Genomic DNA, 25,688 nt, shown 5'->3' with positions numbered 1-25,688 from the left:
TTTTGCAAACGTCTTTATTAATCTTGTATAAAAATAAGGTCCATGGAGAGTCCTCGGAGCTGGGTCGGGGTGGGGAGAGCGGAAGGGGCGTGAGGTTACCCTTTACATAAGTTACAGGCCGGCTCCCGCTGAGGCTAAGTACGGCTGTTGGGGGAAGAGGGGTGCTGCAAGCAGCATTTGGGGGGGTGGGGCAGAGATGCCTCTCCCTGTGGCAAGATGAGGGGTGCCCCTGCCATTCGAGGGGCGCTCAGGGGTGGGGACCTTGGTGAAGGAGGCTGCCCGGCCCAGCCGAGCTAAGTGAGTCCCACCTTCCTTGAGTCCCGGATTGCCCCTCCCCGCCCCGCTCTCCCAGGCCTCGCAGTCCATCTGCAGAAATAGTGACTACAGCGAGAGGTCGGAAGTGACCTGCAGCGGGGGTCCCGGCGGGCGCCGACGAGCACTTCGCCGGCCTGTGTCTGCGCGGATGTAGGGCTGGTTCCGTAGATCTGGCGGCGGAGAGGAGAGACATTTACTTTTCAAGGGGTCTGCCCAGGCTTGGGACACCACTCCAGGGCACAGGCCTCACCCCTCCAGGTTGTGCGCACGTGGGAGGGAGCCTGTTTGTTTATCAGACCTCCTTCCAACACACCCCAGCCCCGTGCCTGGCCCAGGGGAGGGCAGCATGACTCAGATCCCCCAGGAGCCCGAAGGGCTGTGAGCAGCCACTGGGATCCGAGGCCGGGCTGGTGGGTACCTGGGGGCTAGAGGGGGATCTCCTCTCCCAGGCTGGCCTCATAGAGGAGCCTGGACGTCCTCTTGCCGGTGCGAGCAGTGAAGGGCACCGTCTTGAGCACTGAGGGTTGCAAGGAAGGAGCCAGGAGAGAAAGGAAAAAGGGAAAAAGACAGAAAAAGTAGCAAAGAGGCAGTGAGGCAGACAGATCCCGACCCCACCAAGGTTGGGGGGTGGATGGAAGACAGCGTAGCAAAGGCCCAGGACAGGACAGCCCCTGCCAAGCCCCCACCTGTGATGATATCTTCAATGGCCCCATCACGGTCACTCTCATAGATGAGTGGCTCTTTCTGCTGCTTCCGTTTTAGCTCAGAGATGAGGTCCATCTGTTGCCGCCGGACCTTGGGAGGGGACTGGGGAGAGGGCGAGGGTATATAACTCCAGCTCCAGGATTTCCTGTCCCCCTGTACCACTAAACCCTAGACCACCTGCCTGGTCCCACAGCTGGCATTAGGGAGAAGAACCCATTCCCCACCACAGGCTACAGAGGCATCCTGGCCTTGGGCAGGGTCAGTCCATAAACACAAGGGTGCGGAGGAGGACCAGATCTTTGGGATGAAGCATCAGCATCGCTGGATCCCAATACCAAGTTCAGCAACAGTTGCCTACCTTGGGTGCTTGGGGCTCCCCTTTCCCTGCAGTGTCGGTGCCTGCCTCCTGGGCAGCTGCTTCCTTCTTCCACTGTTCCACCTCCTGCTCGGCTTTCTGAGGAGCCAAGGTGGGTCTGCATGAGGGGAGTCATCCCTTCCCTAGTCCTCCCCAAGCAGAAATATCCCCCACCCCTCCCACTGCCCATGTGGAGAGGCTGCAATGCCCTGCATGGGTCCCAGCCTGCCCATCAAACAAACATACCTTATAGGCTTTGATGAAGCGACTAAAGAGGGAGAAGAACATGGAGGGGGATGTGGTCTTGGGGTTCTCTCCGAAGTACTCCACCACAGACTCATAGGCTTCCTGTGGGCACAGGCTGTCAGCCTCACCAGCGCAGACCCCTCAGGTCCTGACCACTGCTCTCTACCCGCTAGGACACTGGTCACTTCATCTCTCCTCCTCCAGGCAGGTGGCTGCCACCTCCTGTGCCATCCCCTAAGGTATTCTTGCTGGGTCACAGGGCTCCAGGCCTTGGCTACACAACCCTACCTAGGTGGCCCTTCACCCCCAACCGAGCCTCCCCACCTCCCTGGCCGAGGCCAGCCCCAGCCCACCTGAGCTGTCTTGCTGTCTGCCAGCAGCTTATCCATGACAGGTGAGTTGACCCTCAGGAACTCCTTGAGCACGACACAGTCATCCTGCCTCACAAACTCCCGCTGGGTCAACTCCAGGCCTCGCTGCAGGGAGCGGACATCCCCCAGCACGCTGTCCAGGGACACTGAGTGGGAGGTGGGACAGTAGAGAAAGAATCAGAGAGGCAGCATTCCCATCCCATTATGTCCTGAGCTCCCTGGCTCTCTCCCAACCTTTATGCATCCCCGGGGCTGAGCCCCACCCTCCACCCATACCTGAGCCGGCCTTGTCCAGAAAGTGCAGGTCGCTGTGGAAACCTGTGAGCTGTGGGTACTTTTCAGCAATGACCTTCACCAGGTAATGCAGCAGCGTCTGCTTGCGGTCAGTCGACTTCATCTCCAACAGCTGCAATGAGGACCTGCTGTAAGCCACACACCCCCAGCCATCCCCCATCCCGCAGGTCAGGGGGGCCTCTCCTTCCCCCATTCCTTACCACATCCAGACTCTGGAGCCGGAAGCCATAGGCTGCTCCACGCTTGCTGCTGTTCATGTAGTTGCCAAAAGCCAGGACGATCTGCAAGAGGTTGGACAGGTGGGTGGTGGGGAGCTCAGCCAGGTGCCAGGGCTGAGGAAACCCCCTAAAGTATAAATTACACAAGAAGACAAGGTGGCCAGGAACAAGCCACTCAGCAGCCACCACACTCCTGCATGGATGCCTCAGGTCCGTGACACACGTATACACGTGTTTAACACATGTGCACAGCTAACACCATGGCACACCCAATTTGGTCATCTGCTGTGCTGTGCTTGGTCACTCAGCCATGTCTGACTCTTTTCGACCCCATGGACTATAGCCCCCCAGGCTCCTCTGCCCATGGAATTTTCCCAGGCAAGAACATTGGAGCGGGTTGCCATTTCCTACTCCAGGGGATCTTCCTGGCTCAGAGATCAAACCCACGTCTCTAGCGTTTCCTGCATTGGCAGGCAGATTCTTTACCACCTAGCCACCTGTTCCTACTCAAGTCTGTGCTCATCTGAGGCTGTGGGGTCAATGCCCCTCTCAGCCATTTCTATTGGTTCTCAGACAATAGAAGGCTCTGCTAATGAACCCTCAGGCAGGGTGTGAGGTGGGCTGCTGGAATGTGGCCCTCAACCCCACCTTAGCATTGTCCTCCTGAGCCTGGATGCAGCGCCACCAAAAACTATGTAAACACCAATGACAACAAAATCAACAACAAAGTTACTGCGACCGCCACCACCACCAAAAGTGAGAAGTGGGTGCAGCCCAGGGTCACAGGGCAGGCCCTGGGTCTCCCTCTCACACAACCCAGAACACACAAGCCATCATGGGTGGTCTCTTGCCTCCCAGGCCCTTGCCCTAGCGTCTCACCTCCAGGATCTGGCGGAGTTTGTCCGAGGACTTGATGGACATTGAGGCTGCAATGATGGCATTCAGTTGCTGGGGGCGGGATGGGGGAGGCATGGTAAGTTGGGGCAGGAGCAAGGGGGAGGCTGGTAGGAGGCTCCAGAACTCTCAGGTGCCCTCTCGGAGACCAGGCTGCCAGCTGCCTCCTCCCCCATCCCAGCCCAGCCGCCACCCTGCCAGCCCGCGCACACCGGCATGAGCATCTGGGCAGTGTCTGGGAAGTTGCCCAGGAAGGTGAGCGTGTTCATGCGCTCGGGCAGGCGGGGGATGCGGCTGAAGCGCAGCATGAAGCGGTCCTCCTCTGACAGCTCCTCTATTGGTCGCTGCTCCCGCTCGAAACGAGTGATGAGGCTGCGCTCATACTCTGTGGGCAGGAAGCGGGTCAGCAGCTCCAGGAAGTCCAGGCCAAGGGTCTGCAGGTCATACCTGTGAGGGGAGGGGTCGGCATCACTCCATACCCACCAGTTCTTGAGAGCAGGACTACCCCTACCCCATCACTTGATCGAATAAATGAACTTAAGTATTTGCTGTTACCAACAGCTTAAGAGAATAAGAGTCAGAGGAAGCTGGAAGCTAGGAAGCCCGGAATCCCAGACATATATCAGTGACAGATACCCAAGCTGTAAATGCCTGAGCCTGAGTGCAAGGAAGCAAAAAGACAAAAGGAACATCTCCATCTGGGCATGGAATCACAGTACGACCTCAGTTTTCTTAACCTGAAAATGGGAGCACAGTTTCCTCCTCTACCCTCTGACCAGCATTGGTATGAAACTTGATGGATTATGTCCCATAGCTGGGACTCTTTTACTAGGATTTGCCCAACAACCCCGTCCTAGCAGAGGGGCTGGGCTGCCCACAAGCCCAGGGCAGAGGTACTCACGTCTCGATGGCCTGGCAGATGCGATCTGCCCCCAGGTTGCCCTTGCGCAGGGTGATGGCCAGGTTCTTGGCCCGGTTGGCCTCGATAAGCGTGGCTTTGCTGGGGGCCTTCTGGGCTGCCTTACTCTTGAGAGCACTAAGGTCTACGCTTGGACCTTGGGACTTAGTCTTGAACTGCTCCTCGAAGTCACTCATGTCCAGCTCCTGGGGATGCAGGGAGACGAGGTGGCACTGGGTGGGGCTGGGGTCTGGTGCAATCCTGGCTGAACACTGTGCTCTGTGCTAGAGCCATCTACCCAGCCCTGACCAAACCATCAGCAGAGAGACAAACCAGTCAGTACTCAACCTGATCACAGGTCTTGATAGGGGAAATGGGGTAAGCAGATGAAGCAAGAGCAGTACCTCACCCAGGGGACCTAGACTCTAAGCCGTTTCAGCTGAAGGAAGAGCTCAACTCGCCAGGGTTAAAAAGAGAAAAAGGACATTCCAGGAAGAGGGACAGCATGAGCAACGGCCTGGAGGCAACAGAACACATCCCTTTTAGAAAACTGAAAGTGAGGCCCTGGGTGTCTGTAGGAAGGTGGTGAGCGAGGGGCCTGAGAGGAGGAGAGAGAGGCCAGGCTTAGGGGAGGTTGACCCCCTCTACAGGGATGGAGGGAAAGCCTCCAGGGGAATCAGGATACACTGCCTACTAGATGCACTAAACTAGCTTGGTTTAACCCCCATTCCTGGGCCTCCATGCCCTCCTCTGTAAAATGGGTAGAGGAGGTGACCACCCCCCATGCCCAGCATGATCCAGGCAGGTCCCCTCCTCCTCCGGCGCCCACACTGGCAGCAAGGCAGAGCCACACTCACCTGTAGCACCTTCTCATCATTGAGCTCAGTGAAGACAGTGCCTGTGATCTGGTTGGGTTTCAGGGCTACCCAGTTTAAGAGTGGCATTCTGAACTTGGTCTGGATGGGTTTCTTGGCCTTTACTCCTGAGACAGAGAGCGTGAGTGATCACTGGGGCAGTAGGTGGTGGGATGGCTGGAAGGAACCCTACCCGGGTCCAACGAGGACAGACAAGGCAAGCTGGAGGCCCACAGACAGAAGGTCCTGGAGGACAGTGAAGCCAGAGCCCCTCCCTCTAGCCTCCCTTCCCTTGCCCCTCTGCCCTGGGCAGTCCACTCACCTGGGCCCATCCCTGAGTCAGCCCCTGCTTGAGCATCAGTGGGACCTCCCGGAGGCGGTGGGGGCGGCGGAGGAACCTGCCCGTCCGCGCCGGGAGGCGGCGGTGGCGGCGGGGGTGGGGGCGGCTGGTCGCCTGGCAGCGGCGGGGGGCGCGGAGGCTCGGGGATGCCTGGGAGGGGCGGGGCCAGAGGGGGCGCCAGGGGTGGGGCTTCTTGCTGGGAGGGGGGTCCAAGCAGTGGGGGCAGTGGCGGTGGGGGTGGAGGTGGCGGCGGCGGCGGCGGGGCCGCTCCAGGAGCCGACTCTGCTACAGGTGGGAGTTCCGAGGCTAGAACCCGGGAGGGGGCGGGAAGAAGGTGGTATCAATTTCGCCTCCCCGCCCTGCGCATGCGCACTAGGCCCACCGCGGCCCATCCGCACCTGAGCCACGCCCGCAACCAAACCCTACTTCTTCCACCTCTCCCGGCCCGAGACGTCCCCAGGCTCGCCCTGCAGCCCCCCATTCCTACCCGCCTCCTCCGCCAGCCTGAAGCTCCTGCACACCTGGGCTGGGGGAGCCGGTAGGCGCCCCCGGAGTCGGGGCATCACTGCCGCTCGGAGTTGCCACAGCGACCGGGAGAATCTCAATGGAGACTGCATCTCCGGGCCCCCTCAGGATACGGATTAACCCCTTCTCCTCCAGTTCCTCCACCTTCAGCTCTAGGGCCGACGGCCGCGCCGGGACAGGGGCAGGCACTTTCTCGGGCTCAGACGGACATCTGGAGGTGCCCATAGGGGTCGACTCGCTGAAGCGCTCCTGCGAGCCCCGGGGGAGGGGTTAGGAACCACCGGCAAGCCTGGCAAAGAGCCCCCATTCTCTTGCCGGGGTGGAGGGACGTGTCAAGCCTAGAAGCCCCCAGATGGTCTGTTCTTGGGAGCCCGGCCCACCCTTTGTTCCCGGCCCAACCCACTTCCCCGCGACCTCACCCGCAGGGTCTCCAGCTCCTTTCGGGTCTGGCTTAGCTGCTTCTCCAGCTCCGCGATCTTGGCCATGGATTCGTTCTCCGCGTCCCGAAGCCGCTCTGTGAGCTGTGGCACCAGCACATGGTGAGCTCCCCCCGCAGCCGGGCACTGGCACGGCCGCTGAGGGGGTGGCACCAGGCATGCCTGCCTGGAGGGCTGGGGGAGGCTTCCGGATGTGCTTAGCCCTGGGGGAGCCTGGCACTTGAACCCAAGTAGGAGAAGTCCTGAGGGGGAACCAAGACCCCACTGATGAAGGAGGGAGATGGAGAGGAGACTGGGCTGGCAGGGGACTCCAGGCACCCAGCTCCACCCAAATCAGGGCCTGGTGTCTGAGCCCCTGGAGGAGAGGGGACCTGCCTTCCTCAGAGGTCCAGCCCAGGGGAGGAGCTCAATGAACATTCATTCACGTGCTGCTGCTGCTGCTGCTAAGTCACTCCAGTCGTGTCCAAGGCACCCAAAAGATTCAGGTCAAACCCATGGGCGGAGCTCAATGGACATTCATTGAGAGAGACACCCAAAGGATTCAGGTCAAACTCAGGGGGCCCCCATTCACACCTAGAACCGGTGCCTGCTATCAGCGTGGGGGGGCTCTGTGGGCCTGCTCTCTGCCGGTTCAGGGGCAGCTCTCACCACGGCTGCCTGCTCCTGCAGCTCCTCCATGTGCTCCAGCACAGCATTCTTGGTCTCAGTGTCCTCCAGCAGCGCGCCCACGTCAAAGATGTTGTCCAGGTAGGCCTGAATCTGCACCTGCAGCTTGTCGCTCTCCGTGAGCCGAAGCCTCTGTCCCCCGGACGGAAGGTGCAGGGTAAGGCCTGGTGTGAGGGATCTTTCCGATACCCCCCCATCACCACCAGAGCCAAGACAAAGGGGCCTGAGCCATAGCCCACTTTGGGTTTTTCTTTTTTAATTGAGATATAATTTATATACCATAAAATTCACTCTTTTAAAGTGTAAAATTCAATAATTTTTAGTATATTCACAAGGTTGTGCAAACCTTCACCACTACCTAATTCCAGAACATCACCCCCAAAAGAAACCCTGTCCCCATTAGCAGCCACTCCCCCATCCTCTCCTCTTCTAGCCCCTGGCAACCACCAATCTCTCTCTACTGGACTTACCTATTACAGACTTTTCATTTTAGGGAATCATCCAATATATGGCTTTTGTGTCTGGCTTCTTTCACTGAGCATAATAGCATAAAGTTTTCAAGGCCCATCCCTATTGTACCATGTATCAGTACTTTGTTCTTTTTTGTGACTGAATAATATTCCATGGAATGGACATATAACCCTTGCCTGCTTTTCACTTTTTGTTGATTCTGGGTTTCAAAAATCCAGTTCCAAAGGCCCTGCTCATCTTGGGAAGCCTCACAAAGAAATCAGAAGAAAGCTACAGCTTGTCTGCTCAGGCCAAACCAGGAAGTACCAAGCCCCTCTGCCCACCTTCCCCAGAGCAAGGAACTCTCCCATGACCCAGAACAATACAGCAAGAGCCAGTTCCTGCTTTGGCTCAGACTCTGTGCTCCCCGTTATGTCCCAGAGTCAGACCCAGGGCCTCTCAGAGCCTGTTCTAGAGCCTACAACAACCGCTCCGTGGCCTGGGTGCCTACTTTGCAGCAGGCAAAATAATAATAGTCTTTATTATTTCTGCGGTTCTCCTATTTTACAGATGCTAACCACTGAGGCATACTCTGCAGCAGGCAAGTGGTTAAGTCCCGGGGTTGGGGTTGGGGTAGAGGGTGCAGGGCTAACCTCCAAGTACAGGTCCAGGCCCAGGTGTGTGAACTCATATTGCAGGAAGACACGGAAGTTCATGTTCTCCACTGAATGTACCACAATGTTGATGAATTGCATGCAGGCCACCTATGGGGTGGGGGTACGGGGCAGTGAGCAGGTCTATGATCCTCTTGGTGGGGGGGGTTCTCAGTGACTTCCACCCCCTAATTTATCCCCAAGCCCCCCACCCTTGCCCTGTTTCTCACCCCACTAATCAGGCTGTGTCCCTTACGTATTTTTCCTCACATCCCTTCCTCCCAGCCTCCCTCTTGCTGACATCCACCCCTCCTCCAGCAACCACTCAGTTCTCATACTTGGCAGGAGCTTAGCCTAGATCCCAGATACCAGGCTCCTAGTTGCTCCTGGCACCCGAGGGTAGCCCAGCCCAGGCCTGAGCTCACCATGAAGTCGATGTTGCTGTCCTCGTTCCGGAAATATTCCATTAGCTTTTCAAAGCGGTGCTGCTCTCCACATACCTGGGTGGGAGGAATGGCTGTCACTGAGGTCCCAGTGACACACCGCCTAAGCCGTCTTCCAGCTGCCCACCCCCTTATGCCTCTATGGGCTCCTCTCAAATCTAAGTCAGGCCACATCATTCTTCTGCTCAAAACCTCTTGTCCCTCTTGATCTCTCACAGCCCTCCCCAACACTGACTCCATTCTGGCCACTCTGGCATCCTAGTACATTCCTGCCTCAGGGCCTTTGCACTTGCTATTCCACCTGCCTGATGAGCTCTTACTGAAGACAGCCACCACACCAATCCCTCACTCCCCTCCCAGCTTTGCTCACATCTCACCGTCTCCACGAGGCTTCCCTGACTACCCGGCAACCTCCCAGTTCCCCCTCCCTCTACAGGCTCCCTGGCTTTTTTTCCCCAGAATATTTATCATTCTCTGACACCATGTAATTTGCTTTTTATTGTATCACTGATGATCTGTATTCCCCTGCCTCCTTTGTTTCTTTTGTTCACTAATGTATCCCAACTGCCCACTCTGGGCCTGACACATAGCGGGCCCTCGATAAATATCCATTCAAGGAATGCAGACCGTACGCTGCCTTATGCATCATACTCTCATGCAGTTACTTCTCATGAGCCTCTGACCAGAGTTGGTGACTCTGAGATGTATGGATCAAGGCCAGTTTGGATCTGGCAAAACTGAAGGTCAGAGGTTCAGCAAGTCCCCGTAGTTGTCCCTGTCACCCCAGACGGGGCCTCTGTGTGACCCTGTACCTTCCCTTTAGATGAGGAAACCACCCCTCAAATACCTACCCAGCATCTCTAGCTGCCCCCAGCAGAGGCCACACCTGCCAGCAACAGGGCTCCAAACAAGTACATGTCAGGTGGGGGCTCCATTACCTCTTTGAAGTTGTCAAAGGCAGAAAGGATGATATCGTGTCCTCCCCGCACCAGGCAAACAGCCGCCAGCAGCTCCAACACCAGAGCCTTGGTTCTGGGGAGAGAAGAGGCAGGTGGTCCCTGGAGAACACGCAGGCCCCACGGCACAGGTGGACGTGGGCCTGGCTAAGGAGGAGGACAGGGAAGCTGATGGGCAGCGGTCCTGAGAACTGGGGGACTGAGTAGGCAAGGGGTTAAGTAGGAGGAGAATCTAAAGAAAGATTAGGGGCCGGGACCTCACCTGGGGTTCTTGTTGTTGAGACTCAGAGCAATCTCATTGACACAGGCTGGGTGGTTCATGACGAGGCTGAAGCCGGACTAGGAAGAAAGGAGAGGTCAGCTCCTCTGGGCAGACCCCTAGGACTGCCAGCACCCTCCTGTCCCGTGCCTCCGGCATGGTGAGCGCCATGCCATCCAGGTATCTAAGTGCCCTAGGAAGTTCTTTGTTGGTTTTTTTTTTTTTTGGCCTGTGCTGGGTGATTTGTAGGATCTTGGTTTCCTGAGCAGGGATGGAACCTGCGCCCCCAGAACTAAGAGCATGGATTCCTAGCCACTAAAGCATCAGGGAATTCCCAGGAAGTTCTTTATATCCAGCCACAGCCTCTTCAGTGGTAGCCAGAACCTGGCCCCTTTTTTTAAATACCTTTGTCTGTTCAAAACCCAGTGTCAAGACTCAGCATCTTGGACACAGTGAGTCCTGAGAGGCCCGCTGAGTGAGGAAGGACTGGGTTCACCAATCACCCCTCCAAACAAAATAACCAGAGGCTGCTCTCCTGTGGATGTCTAGCCTTTCTTGATGGGGGTGCCTATGCCCCCATGTAGGGTATGTCCACACCCCTAGCCATGTCCAGGGTATTCTAGGTGACCTGGCTAAGAGGCAACAGAAATCTGTGCTTCTCCTCTTAAGACTCAAGCTAACAGCTGGTCCCCAGGATTCCACTGGTCCCAGAGCCCCAGCAGTTTAGGCAGTCCCCAGGGAGGACAGTCAGTGCCCAAGGCCCAGGCCCGCTGGCCAACCTGGTAGTTCATGATGGCGCGCAGACACATGATACAGACGTGAACGTCATCCTTCTGGCTGACGATGCGGGAATTCCTCAGGGCCTTCTTGCTGTGAGCCGGGGCCAGCCTGGGTGGGTGGGGAGGAGGCAGCAAGGGTCAGAATCCCAAACCCTTCCTGTTCCCCCCACCACTCAGATGGCTTCCTGTCCACACAACCAAAGAGGCCAGCTGAGGGCAGAAAGTCCTCCTCAGTCCTTAGGCCTGGCGCTTGGTATTTTGGGGGGAGTTTAAGGGGGAAGTCAGGGAAGTAGACTCCTAACAGTGACTTGGTGGCATTAAAAAGAGTTGCTGTATCATGGGGACTTAATATATGGAGAGCTTACAGAAGGCAAAGACTTCCAAAGCTTGTAAACTGCAATGAATATGATCTCCACAAGGTGGCGCTCATAGCCACATGGGTTTATCTTCCATCTTGCGAATTCAGACTGCCTTGGGTCAAATCCCAGCTCAGGGTTTGCAAGGTAAATCACTTAATCTCCCTGGGCCTGTTTCCTCTTTTGTAAAATAATAATGGTAATAACAGCACCTTCCTGATAAGGTTGTTGGGACTATGAAAGGAGTTTAGAACAGTGCCTGGCACAAAGTGCTATATGAATGTGTTGATGTCTTTGATAAAAGATAGGTGATTTTTTTCCCTTGTCACACCACCAAACTTCCACATCGCGTCCTCAGGACAATTCTATCCCATTTCCAACATCTGGGAGACCCCACTCCTCCCTCTGCCTGCCACATTCCCGTCACCGCTCAAATGCCTCTTGAGTCTTTGCTCATGCTATTCCTTCTGCCTGGAATGCCCTTCCCCATGCCCACCACTGCCTGGAAAGCCTGCAAGACACAGTTCCAGTCTCCCTCTTCTGGGAGGCCTTCCTCGTGGCCCAGGCAGTGCACTTCCCTACTTAGGGCTCACAGTCGCACCTCCATGACAGCCTATCACACACTGTCCCCTACTAGATGACCTGAGCACCTACCACCATGCCTGGTACATAGTAAATGCTAAAAAAAAATGTTTGTTGAATGAATGAATGAACAAAGAAATTGGGGAGGGCTTCCCTAGTGGCTCAGTGGTAAAGAATCTGCCTGCCAGTGCAAGAGACAAAGGAGACTTGAGTTCGATCTCTGGTCTGGGAAGATCCCACGTGCTGTGGAGCAACTAAGCCACAGGGCCACAACTACTGAACCTGGGCTCTAGAGCCCAGGAGTCACAACTACTGAGCCCAAGCGCCCCAGAGTCCATGGTCCGCAACAAGAGACGCCACTGCAGTGAGAAGCCCACAGTGCAACGAAGAATAGCCCCTCCTCTCACCAACTAGAGAGAAGCCCGAGCAGCAGCAAAGACCCAGCACAGCCAGAAATAACTAAAAACTACTAAACAATAAAAAACTGGGGAGAGGGCTGGACTTCCTTGCTTGTCCAGTGGTCAAGACTCTGTGTTTCTAACGCAGGGGGCCCGGGTTCAACTCCTGGTCGGGGAACTAGATCCCACATGCTACAACTAAGACCTGCCACAGCCAAATAAATAAAAATTTTAAAAAAGAGAGAAAGAAAGAAATATATTGTGAGAGTTTGGGTATTAAGACGAAGTTGGTTTCCTGTCCCAGAAAGGGAAGGGAGGCACCCAGGGTCCGCACGAGGGTTCAGGGCTATCTCCCCTCTCCTGCCCACCCAGCTGAATGTCTTAAGTTAGGGTAGGCTGATGTATCCGAAGCAGCTGAATCCAGGGGTGTCATCTGAGTTGAACACCTCACCCAATCCCACCACCACCCTGGGAGCTGACCAGGCATGCACCAGCCCCTAGGCAAGCTACGTACCGGGGAGAAGGGGGGCACCTGGAGGCCGCGTGGGAGAAAACAGGGGGTTAGATGAATACAAGAGGGATCCCCCTCACCCAGAAACCCCCTCCTTATCCCAGACCCCCCCTCAAATTCCAGCCTGTAAGTGCTCACCCCAAAGGCTTCTTAAAACACCCATCTCCTGAGCCCTGTGAGAAGCCCTTACTCTGATCCCCGATGCCAGGCAGTCCTCCCACCACCCCAAGAGCCCAGGTGGAGCAGGCTGAGTACAGCGGTCAGAGGTGGAATCTCCATTCACCCTGCCCCCTGCCACCCCAACCGAGGCAGGGGGGCGGGGGGACCCACTTACTTGATGGTCAGGTGGCGACTCTTGGGCGGGGGCGGCAAGGATGAGGGTGGACCCTTGCTCAGATCTTCCACCGACTGCTCCAGCGGCTTGCTCTTCTCGGAGCCTGGGGCCCCGTTGTCTGTGGACTCCATATTGTACCTGCGGGGGTTAGAGTGTGGATGGAGGCCAGCCCAGCAGGGCCCTTAAGAGAGGGGCGGGGGGCACCAGGGGAGACTGCAGGAGAGACTAGGGGCTGGAGGAGCAATGGCATGTGTTCTTGACGCAGGGCTGGCACTAGTAGGTCCCAGCTGGCCATCCCCGTCCACAGCGGGCCTTCAGGAATGGGCCTTGCTCAGGGTCCACTGCAGGGCTCCAGATTGGGCCCAGTCTGGACTGTCTGGAAATGGCCAAGAGGCAGGAAGGTGTGGACTCTGAGGGAAGGGATCAGGGCGGGGCCGGCTTACGCGACGGAGCACTGTGCGAAGGCCAGGTAATCAAGCAACACGTCCAGGCCGCGGTTCTCCTCATTGAGGAACTCCTGCACCCATCTGCAGGACACAGGGCTTCCTGAGGGTCGGCCAGGATGGGGCACCGACCCGAGTGGGCACAGCAAGGGGCCCCAGGGCCCCTCCCCCAGGAGACAGCAACCAGCCCCCGCCTCAGAAGACCCGGAGACACCACGGGAGGATGCTAGGACTCGGACAGGACCCAGGGCCCAGCCACGCCTCAAGAGACCAGCCAAGGGTGGGCGGGAGAGGAGGCAGGGAAGTTGTTCTGGACCCCCATCCTGGAGGGGGACCCCACAGGCACGGCCTGGGGTGGGCATGGGGAGGATAGTAAGGGGCCCCCAGGAGCTCCCTGTTGGCAGAGCTCTCTCCCTCCCCAATCCTCACCGCAGAAATCCAAGCCCTCACTCACCCAATGTGGTTGGTCCTCAGAGAGATCTCCAATTCCCGGAGCACCTGCGTGGACTCCTGAACTCGCCTCTTAAACTGGGAGCCAAAAACAAGGGGAGTCTGGTGGGTGGGGCCCGGGCCTCAGCCAACAGGGCCCGCCGGCCCCCCATAACTGGCCTTTCACGCTCAGCCGCCCCCACCACCTCCACACAACTGCCTGGCAGAATAAGCATTCTCAGGCCACACGTACTCCCCCTACACAAACACACAGGGTGTACACCACACGGCCATGTGCAGACACAAAAGAGGCACACCAATGCCTCCTTACACACACACACACACACATACATGTGGACAAAGGATACGCACACATTCAAACATGAACACCCTGGGTACCCATGCACATGTGCATATCCATACACAAGTACGGGGGTACACAGACATAAGATACACACACACACACACACGCCTGTGCACAGTGTGCACACGTGTACATATACACTACAAAAATACACACAAGTGTACACATCAGAGCACAAACAGGAACTGCAGAGGAACACATAAAAGTGCACACCCAGGGCACTTGCAGTCCCCTGTATACACACCCTCATCTGTGTACCCACACAGGCCTGCAGAAGAGTTCACACGCACAGTTTCTCCAGCCGCCCCAGTGCTTGCAAAGTGCGGGGGAAAAGAACAGAGAGAAAGGGGGACAAATACCCCGAGGTTGGGCATCCAGTCTGCTGCGACTTTTCGGCTGACACCACCGGTTTCCAGGTAGCTCTTCAGCTTCTGGATATAGGCTGCTGGGGGGTTCTTGACTTGAAACCGCTCCTGCAGAGATGCAGTGGAATGTACATGGTACCAACCAAGGCCACCCCAGGGCAAATGGCCAGCCTTTGTCCCAGAGCCTCTTTCTCAGCTCTGATCCGAGGTCCCAGGCTGTCTTAAAACCTCCCACCTTGAATATCAAAGGCACAAACCCAAACAATCCACCGGGCCACTTTAAGAGATCCCTGGTGCTGGGCCAGGCCATCCCTTCCCTTCATGGTCACAGCCTGGGTGGAGTGTGGAGGGGTCAGTCCTACCATACACCCTACCCTGGCAGGGGAGACTCGAGCAGGCCAGTAGGTGGCACCCTCTGCCACCTGCCCACTGCCCTCCCTGGGCCTCACCTCGCCCAGAGGTGGGAATACAAGGCAGAAAAACAATCTGGAGGGGCCTGAGGAGGGGCCAGCACCGGGAAGGCTGGGGTTCCCTCCCCCAGGGCTCCGCCCCGGCTGTTCAGTAGGGACCTCTGTGTGCGAGTGTCCAACGCTCAACCCAGCGGCCCCACAGGGCTCTAGGAGCCACTCAGACAAGAGGTGGAGGCCACACCAGAGCCCCTTGTCCAAAGGAGCTCCCTCCCTTCCCAACCCAGACCCTTCAGATATGCCCGCCACCACCCTCAACCCCTCACTTCTCCCAGGCCTTTATGTGCCCAACCTGAGATGCCAAAGAACAAAGACCCCTACCCCAGCCCCGAACCTCCAGAGACAGCTCCCCGCCCTCACCTCCCAGACTCCTGCCCTGCCAGCTCCTCCCATCCCAGTCCATTAGCTGGAGCCAAAGGCCCAGCCCTGGCTCCCAGGGGAGGCTCCCTGCTCCCCAACTCCCCAACCCCCAGCCTCCTTCCCTTGCTGAATCACGGCAGCAGTCAGGCCCCACCCCACCCGGCTGTACAAGAGGGGTCCTCGCTGCTACCATGGACAGCGGCCCCACAGCCAGAGGGCCTGGGCAGCCAGCGTGAGCCAAGAAGGTGGCAAACCCAGACACCTGACTGAGCACCAGGAGCCAACGGCTCTGGTCCCTGCTGTCATCTGGAAGCTGGCTGACTTGGGAAGGGGCTTGACTGACTGCAGGTCCTCTGGACCCGAGGTCAAAGGAGGACAGGGATTCCCCTCCCAAGGGGTGAAACAAAGATGTCCAACCCTGGAACTGCACCTGCTCTTCCCCAGCCCAGAGGCTGCTCCTCTGGGCTCCCAGAGCCGCACTGGCCAGTGTCCTGGGCCAGCCCCTGCCCCAGCTCTTCAGAGGGCAGACCCAGCCGGGTTCATGTCTCATCAGGTCCCTGGCAAGGCTCATGCCCAAGAGAAGGGGATTTCAGAGTTCACCATACGCCCTCAGCACCCTCCCAGATGCTACGGTGGCCCCAGGGCAGGGTCGTGGCAGTGTCCCCTCCCTGCCCATCCCAGCCTGGAAGGCAGGGCACCACTGGATGATGGGCGGAGCCTGTGCCCACCTGGTCACATATGAGCTCCCACTTCTTCTCGTTGTCATACTGGCTCAGCAGCTGGACCTTGTCCGGGGGCAAGTTCATGCAGTTCTGGGGAAGAAGACAACCAGGTAAAGAGTCTGAGTCTGGGAATCCAACATTCAGGGGAGGGGAGCCTGAGCATCTTCAGGGGACCCCCTAGAGGCCAGCTCCCTACAGGTCCCTGTTCCCGTCGCACCCCTGGAGATAAGGAGCATTAGCCAAGGAGAACACCGAGGCCCAGTGGTAGAACACCTCTCCAAAGGCCCAAGAGCGAGAAAGTGACACTGGGGTTTGAATCTGAGCCTGCTTGACTCCGAGGCCTGAGCTCTGTCACCCCTGGCATGGGAGCAGGAGCATGGGTTCTCAGCCTGACTTCTGGGGATCTCAGGCCCCTCTGGGCTCGTTTCCCCATGTGTGATAAGCGCGTATCATCTCTTCTCCCATTTGGGTGGGAAGCTAACAGGGTCCCATCTTCACTCAAGCCCAAGTATGGCCAGGCGTGCACCATGCTCCATTCCCATGTGCTAACAGACACCACGTGTGTTTAGTCCCAGCTCAGGGTGCCTGTGTCTCACAAGCACCACAAAGCCTCTTACAGGACAACCCCCGACAGCCCTCAACAGCCCCCAGCGCTTCCCAGCCCCCTCCCGCCTCATCACTTCGGGACAGAAGGAGTTGGGGATAGGCCAAGGGGGATGAGGTCAGATAGGCAGGGAGTTCCGAGCAGGTCATCACTGCTGCAGGGCCCAGGGAGATTCCAGGGGAAGGCCACTCCGTCACAGGAACCGGGGAGAGCAGGCAGCACGCTGGGTCTGTGGCTCTGGTGGCCCAGGCTGGGACTCCCCTCCAGAATTAAGAAAGGTCAGCGTTGCTCTGCCTGGGCCCTCCTCCCCCAGCCACAGATGACAAGGCTACAAGGTGGCTGCCAAGCCTCTCCCCACAGACAAGCTTAAGGTCCCACCTAGGGCTATGGAATCACCAGGTGCCACCAGCACTAGGGTCTTCCTGGGCACCCCACCTCCCCAGACTTTGAGTGTCCCCCTAATAGAACCAGGAGATGATGCCAGTTCACCTCATTTCAGTAAAACCCAGGTTTATTGAGGGTCTACTAGGTGTCAGGTTCCAAAAACAATTCTGGCCCTCAGGAGCTCAGAATCTGAGTGGTGATGTGGGAACCCTGGAGAGACCCAGTCCAGGATGGAGGAGCCCACCCCCCGACCATCCACGCTGATGGCTCAGACTACACATCCTCGGTCACATGGTCCTGAGCAGAGGCCACAGCTGGAGCAGAGACGGGGCCACACCCACACCCGAGGCTTCTCAGCCAGCTTCCTCTCTGGGGTGCTGCGACTAATTCTGGGGCTCTGGCCAGATCTCACCCCCCAAAATCACAGCTTTCGGTCAGCCCCAGACAACAGGAAGCTGGGTGCCTTTGGCCCCTGGTTGCCCAAGTTTTCCGGCCAGGGCCCCACTGGAGAGGTGAAACATCCTGTCCACCAGGCCCCCTCCCCGCGCAGGAGTCTGGGGATGGGACTACGTCATCCCTCTCCCCCGTTGCGAAAGTGAGCCTGGATTGAGGAAACTGCCTCAGTCTCATCTGTCACCCTCCCCCAACCTGGCGCCAAGGGCCTGGACCGCTCCTGCCCTCTGGAAGGGACAGCCCAGGAAGGGGCCCTGGAGCCCAGAGCAGGGTCCTACGGGCTGCAAGCCCTCCCTGGGGCCATCCTCTGTCTCTGTCTCTCTCTTTCTCCCTGGGCTCTCTTGATCCATCCTTCCACCCTACAGAGACCCAGGGTGGGGCAGGGCTGAGGTGGAGGGGGTGGGGGAGCCAAGACTGGGCATGGAGGAGGAAGCAGAGAGAAAGCAGGCAACATCAGGGGAACCTGGACTGGTGGCCAGCACAGAGGAAGGATTGGAGGGGGAAGGGGAAGGGTGCAGAGGAGTGGGCGAGGGCTCAGCAGCTTAGCCTTAGAGGGGACCGCTGCTTCCTGATAGGGGTCTTTGAGGCCCTCACCCACCCTGGGGATTTGCTGGCTCCTAGGCACTTCTAGAGGCAGCAACTAATTCTCATAATGACTCCAACAATTGTGATGCCAGCTTTGCCTGAGGGCTGACCAGCCCTGCTCACAGAGGGCCGCCTCCCCCCACCCCCACCATTACTGGCCTCACCGTCACCCATACACTACAGGTTCAAGCACAGGTTGATGACCTGCCCAAGGTTAGGAAGCCAGGACAAGGGGAGCCAGGCTGGCTTTGAGCCCCAAGCTGACTGGGAACCAGCACCCAGGTGCACCCCCCCACTTCCACCCCATGGCTATTACTGGGGAGGGGGAGGCCTCTGCTGGGCCGGCATGCCTGTCCAGTTGTGGTGAAGGGGAGGGCACCCCTTTGCCCCTTCCCCACCTGGGCCTCCTCAGGCCCCCGGGCCTGCATTCCAGCCTGTCAGACAGGCTAAATTTAGGCTCAGAAATCAGAAATAGCTCTGACAGCGCTGAGCGCTAATTAGCAGCTGTTCCTTGGAGGTGCCCACCGAAAGAGACAGGTCTCCTGGGGAGCAGGAGAGGGACAGGTGATGCCACTCGCTCTGAGTAGGGTGAGGCCACCCTGGAAACATCCACAGACCACCCGACTTGGGGCCCTTAATGAGGCGGCAGCACCCGGGGGCTGGGGGCTGGGAGACAAGCAGGAGGTTGTCTGACAGTGCTCAAATGAGATAGGAAAGGATTGTGAAGTCCAGGTGTCTGTGTGTGGGGGTAGACACCCACCTCCTGCAAAGGGAGGAGAGGGAGGCGGCTGTGACGTGGAGGACCTGAGCTGGATTCAGGGGACCCACCTAGCCTACCTCTCTGCCTCCTTCAGCCTCACTTTCCTCTTCCATAAAATGGGCACATTTCCCTTCTGCCTCAGACTCAGGGCTCCCAGGACTACCCAGTGAGGTGCCGTGCTTTGATGTAACAATACTCTTCAGAGGCAAACCACGATGAAGAAACATGTCACAGGTTGGGGGTCATGGGAGTCCACTGAAGCCCCCAAAGCGAGGGATGTGTGGCGGGCAGAAGTTTGTGAAAAGAGCCGGATAAAGCGGACCTGACTCCAAAGCTTGGCCAAAAAAACGAACTGAGCCTTCCGCCCCCTCCCCCGCTGCCCTTCATGTTGTGAGGGCAACTCATCTCTCAGGGCATGACTGTGACCCTGATTGAGAGAAGAAGCTTCTATTAGAATGTGTGGGGGATCACTCCACCTCCTTCCTGCCCCCCTCTCTGGGTGTCAGGGGGGCCTCCAGCCCTGCACACTCAAGACCAGCCTCTTGCAGGCCGTCCCCCCCTCCGCCTCCCTGACATCTTGGCAGGTGTCCCTGGAAACTGAAGGGGCTCCAGCTACATCTGGACATAGCCACACCCTCCGGTTTCACTTTCAGTTTGAGCTGAGACTCTGTCCCAACACACCTGCCAACCCTTTCCCTAGGATGTCTAGCCCTTCAAGCCCCAGGATGCCCTTGAACTTGGGCACTAGCCCAAATTCTCAGACCAGCCCCACAGGGATTCCACAGCCTGATGGATCCAGAAGCAAGCCCCCACTTCCCTATCCATCTCCCCCACCCACCTCTATGTAGCCTCAACCTTGGTCTTAGAGCTCTCAGTGCAGCTCCAGAAACAATCGATTTTATCCACTTTTCAAAATTCTGGTACATAGATTTTCCAGGGCTCTTATAAGCAATCCAAGGTGTAGAGGCGGATGTGGGGTAACCTGGCCCTAGAATCAGATGCTGAGAACCTCACAAAGCTAACAGCTTCTCCCATCGGGGTTGAAGGGTCCCCATGGCAGGACCTAGGGCAAGAAGCCAGGGCAGCAGGCACCGGCCTTATCATCCAAGCTGGTAGGAGACTAACAACGGTGATAACATGGCTCAGATGGTAAAGCGTCTGCCTGCAATGCGGGAGACTCGGGTTCGATTCCTGGGTTGGGAAGATCCCCTGGAGAAGGAAATGGCAATCCACTCCAGCACTCTTGCCTGGAAAATCCCATGGACGGAGGAGCCTGATAGGCTACAGTCCATGGGGTCGCAAAGAGTCGGACACGACTGAGCGACTTCACTTTCAAAGTACTCATACTCCGATTAAAAAAATGATAATAATGAATATTCCTTCCAAACATTCACCTTATGCCATGTGACTTACATCTCAACAACCCTACAAAGAATCGGGTTGGACAAAAAGTTCACTTTCCATAACAACTTACAGGAAAGCTTGAACAAACTTTTTGGCCAACCCAACAGATACTATCTTAATCCTCATTTCACAAATGGGAAACTGAGGCCTGGAGCCATTAAGCCGCTTGCCCAAGGTGACCTCGAAGCCAGCTGGTTAAGAAGCCTGTTTCCTCAAAGAAGGAGCGCTCAGAGCAATGAGAAACGTGGGTCCCGGGGCCCCAGGGGTCTTCCTCAGACAGCCTGGCCCCAGGGGCCTGTCTGAGGAACCAGGAACAGCCTGCCCCGTTTCCTGCCACCCAGCACCCTGCGTTTCCTGTTGTTGCCCACACCGAGCTCTTACTCACTGGGGAACCCCCCCCTCAGCACACCCTCTCTCAGAGGGAAGTGGAGGCCTCGCAGCCGCTCTCCGCGCAATACCGTTAGCACCGCGCTGCCCCACCCTCCAGGAGGGCTGCGCCCGCCCTCCCGCGGTTTCCGTTTCCGGCCAAGGCTCCACCGTGGCTGACCTGCGCGATGGCAGGGAGGGCAGCCTGGCCTGCGACGGTCAAAGACTAAAGATGGCACCTGCGGTTGGTCTGGAAGCTGGAGGTGGGGGAGGGAGGAGGCAGGGTCTGGGCTCCTTCCTCCTCGAAGAGCCCCCAGATGAAGAGGAGCAAATGGGTTCCAACATCCTTCCGTCCTCGGACAGTGTTTATTGAGCACTTACTCTGTGTCAGGCATCGCGCTAAGCACTCTGCTTAATCCCCTGGATTCTATTTAATCCCTTTGACGATCCGAGCAGGCACACGTACCCTTTTGATTTTTTGGTCGCACCGCATGGAGTGCAGGATCTTAGTTCTCCAACCAGAGACTGACCCCACGCCCACTGCAGTGGAAGAGGAGTCTTAACCGCAGAACCGCCAAGGGAGTCCTTGACATATAACCATTTTTCTTATCTTTTTTACACATGAGGAAAACTGAAGCTCAGAGCATGTGGGTAACTTGCTGAAGGTCACAGAGGTAGTAAGTGGCCAGGACGAAGCTCAAATCCTCAACTTCATGACCCCAAAGCCCAAGGAAGCTCCTCCGCCTTTCCCATGAGTAACCCCTGCCCTTCTTAGAGGCTGGAAAGCCTAAGCCACCTCCCAGGGCCCCGGGAGCAGCCCCACCTGTTCCTGCCCTTCTCCCCCTTCCAGCTCTTTGCCAACTGGTGCCAGATGTCACTGTGAATCACGCCGACCACATCCCCGGATCTCCAGGGGCAGCATGTGCCAGACCTGCTTGCTGGGAATGGCATCCCACGGCCTCTGCCCAGCCCAGCCCAGCCTCTGACCACAGAGCCACAGCCCCACCGAGATCCTCCATGTGAGACCCCAGAGACAGGAGACACGGGGTTGGAGTAACCTCACAGCTCCATGCGCCAAACTTCATCTGGCCCACCCCAGAGGAGGGACAATCGAGAAGGCAGAGCCTGGGTTGCAGTCGACAGAATGACCCACGTTTGCCCTTCACCTCCAGTCCCAGTCCCCACAGGGAAGGGGTCCAGCTAAAAGCAGGACTCGCAGCAGCCACACCCTGCTTGGGACCATCCTGACCTCCCCATGCAGCCTGGCCAGGTGCACACCACCTTGGGCACATGCTAAGGGCACCCCGGGTGCCAGGCACATCCGGTGAATTCCTCTCTCCTCAGATGCCAGCATCACTTGGCCTCCAGCACATCACAGCGCCTTCCCTTGATCCCTTTGTCCCAAGGCTACAGGCTCCTCCCCGCCTAGACAGATTCAGGGGTGTCCTAGGCCATACTGTAAGCCTGGCACTTCCAGCAGGCCTTAGAAAGAGTGCCCTACCATCCCAAACCCTGACCCCTGCAGGGGAAGGCCTGAAGGGGCTGGAAGACACCCAGCGTTCAGCAGGGCGTAGGAGAGGCGAGAGCACAGAGCTTGGCGGGCTGGTTTCCCACTATCGCAGCAGGCCCATGTCTCTGGGCAGCCATCGCTCCTAAGCTGTTGCTAAGGCAGCAGGCGGAAACCCTGGCGCAACCTGCTCTTTCTCCCCACCCCCATTTTAAGCCGGGGCACCCCTCTCTCTCACAGCCTCCTCGGAAAAAGAGCCCCTACCACCCATTCTTGCCTGGGAAAAAGGCTGCCCCCAGGGAAAGGGAAAACAAGCACCTTCACCTCCTGTCTAGCAGTGGGTCTGGTCGGGTCACCCCTGACCCACAAGAGGGGTCCCACTGCCAGAAGCCAAGCAGTGGTTTTGTATGGGATCCTACTCCCCACCCGGGAGGAAAGGGCTGAGCTCCAGTGGAAGAGAGAGGTTCCCTGGGGACATGTGACTAAACCCCAAGGGAGGGCTGTCTGTGCTTCCCCCATCCAGACTGGAGGATCCCTGGATGTGTGAGGCCCACCCCCTCAGCAGTCTGAGGTTCTCCTCTTAGATGTTCACTGAGGACAGGACTCAGCTCTGGCCAAGGAGGCAGCATTCAGATGGAGGGTGTGCAGTGCCCAGTTGCTCAGTCAGGTCTGACTCTTTGCGACCCCATGAACTGTAGCCCACCAGGCAAATTGTTCCATAGAATCTTCCAGGCAAGAATACTGGATTGGGTTGCCATTTCCTACTCCAGTGGACACCTATCCGACCAAGGGGTCGAACCCACGTCTCCTGCACTGGCAGGTGGATTTTTTACTACTGCTCCATGGAGGCACCTCCTGTAATCCTTGTTACTGCCCTATGTGTGTGTGTGTGTTAGTCACTCCGTCACGTCTGACTCTTTATGACCCCATGGACTGTAGCCCATCAGGCTCCTCTGTCCATGGTCTTCTCCAGGCAAGAATACTGCGGTGGGTAGCCTTTCCCTTCTCCAGGGGATCTTCCCAATCCAGGGATCAAACCTGGGTTTCCCCCATTGCAGGCAGATTCTTTACCCTCTGGGCCATACTAAGTTTAGCCAAATCCACAGCCCCAGCCACCCTTATGCAGGAGCCAAGGGTGTCATCCCAGGACACGGTGAGGAGTTAGAGAAGCCAGGTTCTTAGCCAAGCGACCTTGGGTTGGGTATGTTCTGCTCATGCAAGACATGGGACAGGCTGATCCCTCCCAGGAAGAAGGGGGAAGTGTAAACACACTAGGGTTCCTGGGGGTTGGGAGGGGTGAGACCCAGTGGGTGCTGGTGCCCTAGATTTCCACCCAGCCACTACCGCTATCTCTACCAAGACACCCTCAGACCCCTCTCTGGGCCTCCACCCTCCACGCCCAGTTCTCAGGCACCTCTAGTGGCATTCAGTGTCAGACTAGGCCAATCAGAGCAAAGGCCAAAAAAAAAAAAAAAAAAAAACGCAAGCAGGGCAATCAAGTCCTACACAGGCATTACCCCTGACTTTTGGATTTTCCAGGGGTCTGAATTATTCACACAGCTCCTCCCTGTCTCTTCCTAACAGAGAACATGGACAGGGCCTGGGCCTCACCCCAAAATCCCAACCCCCCATCCATAGACACTTAAGGGGAAAGACAGAATGGTGTCCCCCATTCAAGCTGGCTGGGGTCCAGGGATCCACCACTAACTCAGGCTCCCCCAGTGGCCCCTTCTCCCCCTTCCCACTCCATTCTGCCCTGCTCAGCTTTGTGCAGCCATGGGTTTGGGGAAAGGGAAGCAGGTGGAGAGGCAGCGTACTAGGGGCCTAGCCTGTGTGAGGTGTCCTCCCCCTCCCCGCCTCCCTCTCCCCGAATCAAGAAAGGTGGACAGATCAGAGCCCACCCCCACCCCACAGCTCCTCCAATCCCTTCTAGTCTTTCTCCTGGGAGGGGGCAGCAGCCAAGATTTCCAGGAACTGTTAGGAGGGGCCATGCAGAGGATCTGGCAAGTAGGGCCTCACGGCAGGCCAGGGGAGGGGAAGTGATGTCAAGGAGGTGGAGGGGACGGCCACCGGCCTGCTTGGCTCCGCTGCCTGCAGCACCCTCGGCCCCCACCCTCAGACCTGCAGTGCCAGCCTGCTCAGACTTGGAAGTGCCTCTGGGGAAAAGCACGGCCTTATTTGCCTGTCACCCAGGGTCTGGAGAGGGAGCTGACAGCAGACAGGCCACCAGGCAATCAGTTAGAGAAGGGAGCCTGGGACAGGGCTGAGGTCGGGAGAGGGAAGTGGGAATGAGGGGCTTTGGCCCTCCCTTCTTCCACCAGGTCTTAGGGAACCCTGACTTAGCTCTGGATCCCCCACCCACTAACTGCCTCCAGGTTCAGTCTGAGCTGGTAGTTTCCTCTCCGGTTGCCTAGTCCCCAAGCCCCCCCAGTTCCCTGGAGCAGGTGACAGTGCAGGAGGGGGGCTTTCAGACTTTTGCTCCACCCCAAGCCAGAGGACCAACCCATCCTGACCCCGCCCTTCCTAACCTGAATCCCTCTAGTGGGTGCGAGGGGAGGCCCAAGATCAGGACCCACAGACAAGCACTCCCTGACACAGAAGGAGGGAGAAACACAGCCAGCCCCTCTGCATGACCTGACAACCCAGCTCCCAGCAGCTCAGACACCAGCAGATCAGGACCCCAAACACAAGCAGATGCTCCAGACTTGCACCCGGCAGCTGGGCCTGCGTGCAGAGGGAAAGGAGGTGCCCCCAGGACCCCACAGCACCGTCGCGCTCCCAACTTCCTCACAGGACATTTTTGTTTAGACCTTTAGACCCAGAAGCTCTGGGGGAGGGGGTGTTTTGGGGAGGGAGTCTGGGCGATCGCAGAAGAAAGTTTTGGGGGGAGAGTGCTAAGTCACTCTGAAAGAAACCACTGTCACTCCCACCCACCCTGGAGGGGCCGCCGGGGATCTCCAAGCGGTACCTGAGCCCCCGGGGGCGGGGACGCCTGATGAGCCCCTGTTACCCCACGCCCGAGCCTCGCGCACCGCGGGTCATGCTCACCAGAACCCGGTTAAACCTCTCCTCCAGCTCTCCGGCCGCGGGCATGGGCTGCTTGGGCGCCGCGGGCTGCTTGGGGGCCAACGCGGCGGGGCTCGCGGGCTGCTCCGCGCTGCCGGCCGCGTTGCCCATGGTGGTCCCCACCCAGTCGGCCAGGCGCCTCCAGCCTCGGAAATCCAGCTTTCCCGGGGAGGGCGGTCAAGGCTCCTGGCCTGGGGGGGCGAAACGGGCAGCGGCTCTCGGCGGCGGCGGGGGCTCGGCGACGAGGGCGCTCGGATCAGCGGCGCGCAGGGACCGGGGCGCGGCGTCCCATCGGGGCGGCCCCGTCCGAGGAGCCGGGCGGCGAGCTGCGGGGTGGGGGGAGGAAGTCAGGCTGCAGGCCGCCGGGGCCAGAGGGCTGGGCCGGGGGCAGGAAGCTGCGGCGCGGGCTCCCCCCTCGGCGATCTTCTAACTTCTGCTGTCTCTCCCCGTGCGCGCAAACCGCATTTCGGCGCCGCCGCTACGCACCCAGCCCCAGGGGGGCGGGCTGGAGGGAGGAGGCGGGCGCCGGGCGCCTGCCGGGGGTCCGCCGCAGCCATCGCGCTGCAGAGA

The 25,688-nt window shown here is 58.1% G+C and overlaps 1 protein-coding gene across 2 annotated transcripts; it reads right to left on the bottom strand.

The window, feature by feature from the left end:
- Positions 1-25,688, bottom strand: FMNL1 (formin like 1). 2 transcript variants are annotated; one of them, XM_018065264.1, is made up of 28 exons: positions 25,101-25,688; positions 15,996-16,079; positions 14,435-14,548; positions 13,737-13,810; positions 13,283-13,366; positions 12,840-12,977; positions 12,509-12,526; positions 10,659-10,767; positions 9,883-9,959; positions 9,603-9,696; positions 8,647-8,721; positions 8,222-8,332; positions 7,101-7,250; positions 6,435-6,536; positions 6,012-6,264; positions 5,473-5,796; positions 5,154-5,278; positions 4,300-4,502; positions 3,611-3,845; positions 3,384-3,452; positions 2,487-2,567; positions 2,269-2,398; positions 1,975-2,138; positions 1,622-1,723; positions 1,379-1,474; positions 1,002-1,122; positions 734-832; positions 1-485 (listed from the first exon to the last, which is right to left on the bottom strand). In XM_018065264.1, exons 1-27 carry the CDS (start codon positions 25,227-25,229, stop codon positions 741-743), a joined length of 3,354 nt encoding a protein of 1,117 aa, XP_017920753.1. In that variant the 5' UTR covers positions 25,230-25,688; the 3' UTR covers positions 1-485; positions 734-740. The 2 variants fall into 2 exon arrangements, with proteins under 2 accessions (XP_017920753.1, XP_017920754.1); XM_018065265.1 differs by lacking the exon at positions 12,509-12,526 and having other exon boundaries at positions 25,101-25,687.

This window comes from Capra hircus, chromosome 19 (assembly GCF_001704415.2).
Source record: "Capra hircus breed San Clemente chromosome 19, ASM170441v1, whole genome shotgun sequence".
Taxonomy (NCBI): Eukaryota; Metazoa; Chordata; class Mammalia; order Artiodactyla; family Bovidae; genus Capra; species Capra hircus.
The sequence above is the reverse complement of the archived record's forward strand: the minus strand, read 5'-3'. Positions and strand labels throughout refer to the sequence as shown.